Here is a 7,205-nt window from a genome sequence, read left to right as displayed (position 1 = left end):
GGGACTCAGCAATGGCACTGGAAACAAATTGTACCTTTTTAGAAACCATACCCTCTTCTACAAGATGTGTTCATCTTGGACAGTTTCCCTAAAAATGTGAATTCAGTATTCAAACTGGCCTATTTAGATTTTCCACTTACTGTCTTAAATAAGTGCTACAGCTCACACACGGTGCACAACACTGGTAAAGATGATCTCTTTAAAAAAATATCCATAAAGTTTTATTTCCACATCCCACCCCCAACTTAATTTCTTAGTTTTTATTCGGTTATCGCTCCCACTCTGCAGACGAGGAAAGTACAGTTTTGGTTTTTTTTGTGGGGTTTTCTTTGCACAGTAAGAATGAAGCAACTCTCAACTTTTCAGTTCCATTTTGAGAAATGATCACATCGAACTCCTAACAAACGAGAGCCCAGCGAGAACAGAAGCAATTCTCTCTACCAGGGTGTAGGTCGGGATCCAGGCGCGCTTCCGCGGCAGAGGGGTAGTCAGGTGGCAGAAGAGCGGGAGCTAGAGCGGCGCGGCGGGGGCGCGTGCGGGGCGCACCTCCCTCGGGCCGGCCGGCCGGCGCTGGGAGTCAGCCGGCCCGGAGCTCCCGCGCTGCGCCACGATCCGCGGGTGCGCCAGGAGCGCCCGCAACTCCTCCCTCACGCGCTTCCTCCGTCCCCACCCCACCCCCGCCCCCAACCCCTGGCAGGTCCCTCCCCCATGCTTGCTCCCGCGGCCGCCGCCGCTACCGGAGGCACAGGAGCCTCGCGATAGTGTTTGCACAGGCGGCGCGTGACGCCGCAGCTGCCGCCGACTGTAACTGATGCAGAGGTTACCCCGCCACTTCAGCCGCCACCCACCGCCCGCCGTTGCCGCCACCCGCGCGACGCCGGGGCCGACGCACTGCAGAGGTGCCGGCAGGTTCCGCCCGCGGAAGTCTCCTCGTCCGGCGCAGCCCGCGCTCCGCCTGCGCTTGGACGCCGGCACCGGCGGGCGCCCCCTCGAAGCCTCCGCCGCCGCGCTCCTTCCCTCCGCCTCTTCTCCAGCGCGCCCGCCTGCTCCCTCGCTCTCCCCCCTCTCCTCCTCCCCGTCCCCTCTCCTCCCTTCACCTCTTCCCTCTCCACCTCCCCTCTTCTCGGCTTCCTTCCCCCATCCCCCTGACTCTCCCCACCCTGCCCTTGCTCACTAGCTCGCCCTCGGCGCGGCCCCCGCCATGACGGAGGCGGGTGCCGGTGCCGTTGCCGCCGCCGCCGCCGCCGTCGCAGAGGGGGAGTCGGGTTCCCAGAAAGTAGCTTGATGAGTGTCCAAAGTAGCAGTGGAAGTTTGGAGGGGCCGCCATCTTGGTCCCAGCTCTCCACGTCTCCAACCCCGGGCTCGGCGGCGGCGGCCAGGTCCCTGCTGAATCACACGCCGCCATCCGGGAGGCCCAGGGAAGGTAAGCGCCGTCGCGCCCGCGCCCGCTCGAGGGCCTCCCCTCCCGCGCCGGGGCTCCCGCGCCCCCGGTCTCCTCCCCTCGACCCCGGGGTGGGGGATGGTGGTGAGGTGGCCGCGAGGACGCCCGGCTCCGAGGAGGTAGTGCGCTGGCTGTGGGTGGTGGTTCGCGGGTGGCGGAGGAGACGGACGAGGGGGTGCGCGCTGGCTGGAGGGGACAGGGCGAGGCGAGGCTTACAGACTAGTCTGGGGCTCTTAGGAGCCTGTCCTCTTAGGGGTGGGAAGCCTCCCCACGGACGCGAGCCCCTTTCTGCTCCATTTGCTAGTACACTCAGCACTCTTAACCTCCTGGCCTCCGGTCTCTGGTGGGTTTTCCCTCTCGTTGAAGCATTCATCCTAGAGCCCCCTCCCCTTCCCTCGCACTCCTCCCATAGAGGCGGTCCTCGCTCTGCGAGCTTTGCTGCTCAGGACCTGGAGGATGTCCCTCGTTTGCAGGGTCTCTGCCCTTTGAGGAGAGCTGCAGAAATTATCAAAGCCGACTTTGATCCCTGGCCTGGCTCGCTAGAGCAATTTAAAGGATAGATTGTTTGGTGGGCAGGCTTTTAGAACCACCTCCTCAGATGGTTGCAACTTTCTTTCCTTCGCCATCACCTCCCGTGTGTTTGTACGTTATCTCGTTACTGCAAATAGGCTACTGTTCTTCTCTGACAGGATCGTGGGTTTTGTGGGCAATATCTGTGTAAAGGTTACTGCAACACACCAGATCGGTTACAGTTGTTTTCTAAGTTTTTGGCTTCTTGCATGCAAGTGTGCTGCCACCAGATGTAGCAGTTACACAGCTAGTAAGACATCGGAGTGCTTTTCACTAAAATTTCAACTTGCTGTATTTAACTTTAAGTGTACCACATAAAATGTAATTTAGGAGAACACGCATTTACCGGGGAAGAATAAATGTGCAAGGAATCGCGTTTAACGCCCTTTTGTTTGGAAAACATTGAGTGGTATATTCATCAGCAATTGGGAATTGGGTTGTTCACTACCAGTTGTATCACACAAGGAGATTGTAGCCACCTTAAAAAAAAAAAAAAACCGTCTCGCAGTCCAATAGTCTAACGAATCATTTAAAGAAACCAGGAGCTTTGATTTATGTAGGAATCCGTGGAGTTAATTTATTTTGAAAATATCTGTCAATTTTTACTAAGAACCTTGACAATTGTTAATCAAGTGTTTTGTGCCCTGAATCCACTGATTCCCGGCATAGCATTCTTTGTCATTTTGTTCCTGTGAGCATGTGTGAAAGTGACAATAGGCTCAAAGATTGGCATGAATTTGCTCTAGAAAATTCATGGAAGGGTTTGATTTATGGCATCCATTAAACATGCTGAATACATCGACAGACATTTCCCCCTTTCCATCTCACCTCCAACAGTGAGTTCTGATTATTAGAAGATAAAAGTTTATTTATCGACGAATTCAAATTCAGTACATTAGATTTTTTTTCTGCATTTGAAAATTTGTAAGTGAATGTTTTAAAAATTATTTTGTAAATAGAGCAGTTGGTGCTTTCAGCTTTTACTTTTGCTGTGGATTCATTAAGACGCTTAATGATAGTTTTATGAATGATAGTGTAATGAATGGTAGTAAATGATGGTCTTAGGGAAGACTTGTTTTTTTAAGGCTAGACCATTTTTCATGCATTCATTCATTTCTCAAATATTTATTGAGCCATTTTTGTACACTAGGTGCTGTACTCAATACTGAGGACATAGTATTGAATTGTTCATCTGTAACACCTGTTATCAGCATTAGTAATTAGGGGGCTGCAAAATCTAGATTTTGAGTTTCTGAGGTTACTTCAACTTTAGTTTTAAAAAAACCTTCTATACTATTCTACACTTTACCTGATGTTTGAAATTTTTGAGGATTTGGAATAATTTAGCTTGGACTTCCAAATAACCAGACTTTTTCCAGCAGTTTAAATTACAATAGATTTTTATGTAACCGAAACTAGTGAGTCTCTGTTTTAATTAATGAAATAACAGGATATGCTTTTGCGAAAGTTATACATTACCCCAAGTACTTGTATGGCCACAATGGTGTATTTCTTTTTGATCAACCAACATGTAAGTTAAAACTGTGTTACCTTTCCAAGGGTTATATATTTATCTTTAGATGATTATCTCAGCTTTCACTAATGCTAACAGGAATTGCATATATGAAGCCCCGGGTATCAAGATGGGATCTCAGTTTTTATTTTAACAAGTGTTTAGCATCTTTTCTAGGTGTACATTTAGTATGTTATATACAGCCGAGAGAACTTTTGACTTTGGTGACTGCTAGTAAGAATTGTTACTATAAATGGAACTTGAATGAGAGAACAAACCTTGTTTCTTGAAAAATCAAGCCAACTTAAAGTAATATATAATAGGAAAGTTTAAACTCAAAAGACACATGAATACACATAGAAAGGTTATTTATGTATGTGATGAACTTTTAAGCAGACTTAACTTTGAAAATTGGCTAATTTTGAAGATGTGCCATAAATAATTGTAAAAATTATTTAGAAGTTTTGATATATTTGAAACCAAAAGAATATAAGCTGATTATTTTTAATGCTCCATATTTGGCTTTCTTCTTTTCTTTCTCACCTCATTATCAGATTAATGTAGTTTTATATAAGTACAAATAAAATGTACTTTTAAATATTACAAAATTTAGGAATTTATTAGAATTTAGAAATTTGTATAATATAGTGCAGACTTTTTTTCTTGGGAGTCCCCAAATCCCAAATCTTTTATCAATCTGCATGTTTTCTGAGAGATTCTCAGGTCTCTCTCCTGTTTTAATAATCCTATGAGTAAAGAGATGGGAAGGTAAGAAATTAAGTACATTTTCAAATAAAGGTCAGTTTTGCTTTGTTGAGGCCTCAAAACTTGGTGTCATATTGGCTAGATGAGATGTTGGGCTCTTTTTTGCATATAAGTACATGGATACTTTTGAATGGGTTATTGCTAAGAGTCAAATTAGTGATTATACAAGACATATTTTTTTGTTTCATCTTACCAGATATAAATAATTTGCTTTACTTTTCTGTAAATAATGAAAGTAGTTTGGTTAAAAAGATAGTATCGCAGTATAATTAAACTGTTGCTTTCTGTTTACATATTTATAGACTGCATCCCTAAAAGGGAAGAATTAAAGTATTTGACTCCAGGTGACTAATACTTGTAGGGAGATGTTAAAAAATAAAGGTGTACCAGATGGCTCTTTAATTTCTTTAAGTCACTAACTGAAAGATGATAGGGTGGTATGGATTCTAACTCATGAATAGATATGTTGTGGGTAGTTAATATATAGTATTTTTTGACCAACAAGCACACAAATTAAAATGGTGTTAATCCTCTCTACAGCTGTATATTTGTCCTGAAGCTATAATCTCACATTTCACAAATGCTAATAGAAGTTGTATATATGAATTCCCAGGTATCAAGATGGAGATGGCTTCAGAAGCACATTTACACATTAGAAGAGAGAGAGAGAGAGAACTACCTGGATAGTTAAGAGACCTGGGAATCAGTCCTTGAGAAATAGGCTTGTTTTAGCCCATTTGGTCTCATGACCTCCTTAAAAGTTATTGAGGACTCGAAAGAAATTTTGTTTAGGTGGGTTATGTCTATTGATATTTAATATATTAGGAATATTTCAAAAATGGTAATTTATCTTAAAATTACTATAATAAACTGTTCATGTTAACAAAATCAAACTTAGAATAAGTATTCTAAAACAAAAATTTTAGTAAAATTAGTGGCATTGTTTTATATTTTTACAAATTACTTTAATTTCTGGCTTACTAGAAGACACCTGGATTTTGCTTCTGCTTTCAAAAGTCTGTTGTGATTGTTTTGATTGAGGTATCTGAAGAGAATCCAGCTTCACGTAGATATGTAGTTGGAAAAAAATAAGTATTTTATTAGCTTTTTGAGAAGTTGTATATATTCATTTTTAATATTACACCCAAATTCAACAAATAGTTTTTTTAAGTGGTTACTTACAATGTGGAATTACACTGTATTCCAGAAGTGTCTTCAAGGTCCACAAGAAACTGTGGACCTTTTAGGCTAAAGCCTAAAAAAGAGACTACTTAAAGGGTGGGAAACCTGATAGCTATTTTCATTCAGGTATTTCAACACAAAGAGAAGACAGAATTCATTTATTCTGTTATTTTAGAAGGTAGACCAGCAGATTGAAATTTGGAAGGCATAGATTGAATTCAGTAAAACTTTGTGACAAAAATTTAAAACTGTATAGGAGCTAGACTTAGTCAACAATGGAAAGAACTGCCTCTTTTAAGTATTTAGCAATAAGAATTTAAAGCAGATTATAGGGATGTTTTAGTAGGTGGCAGAAATAAATTCTGTAGATTCTTATTTTGGGTGCTATTAGATTAAATCATTTAAGGTCCCACCCAATATAAAAATGTAAGCATTCTGTGATTCTTTGAAAATCCCTAAATATAGTTAAACTGTACTTTTATATCCATGAATGTTTTTTAATATTCTCTTAAGTCAGTAGTATGAAGCTATTGTTGATGTTATTGCTATTTTGCATTTTTATTGTGCTTTTCCTCTGAGGTTTTTCCTGTATTTTCTGGAATCAGCACTATCATTTTTTCTAAAATCTTGCTAATTCCCTGTGAAATATAATAAGCTTTGAAGACATGTTAGGGAATCGCATGCTGCTTATGATACAGTTTAGTAGAGTTCTAATATATTTGGGCACAGAACTTTAGAAAAACTATTAGAGGGCTAATTTTCAATTTTGATAAAAAGTACCAACAGTTGGTATAGTCTTTTATTTGTAATTGTTTATGTGATTGCAGAAGTAATGTTTATTCTGTTCTAATGGTTTTTAAAGCTAGAGAGTCTGAAAAGAGGACACATGAAGGAAAAACATTTAAATTGGTCTCTCTTGAATTAAAAATGTATATTAAAGACAAAAGTAAAATGAAGAATTTTAATTTTCATCTTATTCAGAGAATTATACACATAATATTTATCATTATAACAGTTCACATTTTAATTTTATATGGAACATAATCTCTTCTATGAGTTGAATTGAAGGGTTCAATTTTAGGTAGTGGGAAGTTAAGTATAAATTCCCACAATTTTCTTGAGATCAACTTAATAAGCGTAATAAGTGACACACAGCTAGAGACTTGTTGTACTTGTTCTATTTCAGTTTAAAACATTTTATAGAAGAGTCATAGGAATAAGTCATTGAGTTTTATGAAATCCTTCATGCTTATTAATAATTTCTAAATATCTTGGGATAACTTAGAGCAGGGGTCAGGAACCTTTTTGGCTGAGAGAGCCATGAATGCCACATATTTTAAAATGTAATTCTGTGAGAGCCATACAACAACCTGTGTACATTAGGCATTATCCAATAAAAATTTGGTGTTGTCTCGGAGGAGGACAGCTGTGATTGGCTTCAGCCACCCGCAACCATGTATATGAGAGGTAGGAAGTGAATGGATTGTAATACATGAGAATGTTTTATATTTTTAACATTTTTTTAATTAAAAATTTGTCTGCGAGCCAGATGCAGCCATCAAAAGAGCCACATCTGGCTCGTAAGCCATAGGTTCCCGACCCCTGATTTAGAGGAACAGTATCATGAAGTAGAAGAAGCAGAATGGTACGGATGAGAAAGTACATCATTGATTGATGTTGGAATCCAAGTGTAGTCTCTACCTTGCCATTAACTAGCTGCATGACCTTGGGCAA

The 7,205-nt window shown here is 41.0% G+C and overlaps 1 protein-coding gene across 1 annotated transcript in view; it reads left to right on the top strand.

Annotated features, from left to right (window-relative positions):
• Positions 1–712: 712 nt before the first annotated feature.
• Positions 713–7,205, top strand: part of TLK1 (tousled like kinase 1) — a 154,024-nt gene continuing 147,531 nt past the window's right edge. The window contains exon 1 of the mRNA XM_066346731.1: positions 713–1,423. Coding sequence (XP_066202828.1) covers positions 1,285–1,423 — 139 coding nt within the window. The 5' untranslated portion in view covers positions 713–1,284. The remainder of the gene's footprint in view (positions 1,424–7,205) is intronic.

The sequence above is a fragment of the Saccopteryx leptura genome, chromosome 7 (genome assembly GCF_036850995.1).
Source record: "Saccopteryx leptura isolate mSacLep1 chromosome 7, mSacLep1_pri_phased_curated, whole genome shotgun sequence".
Classification (NCBI taxonomy): domain Eukaryota; kingdom Metazoa; phylum Chordata; class Mammalia; order Chiroptera; family Emballonuridae; genus Saccopteryx; species Saccopteryx leptura.
This window is presented reverse-complemented; position numbering and strand designations above follow the sequence as displayed.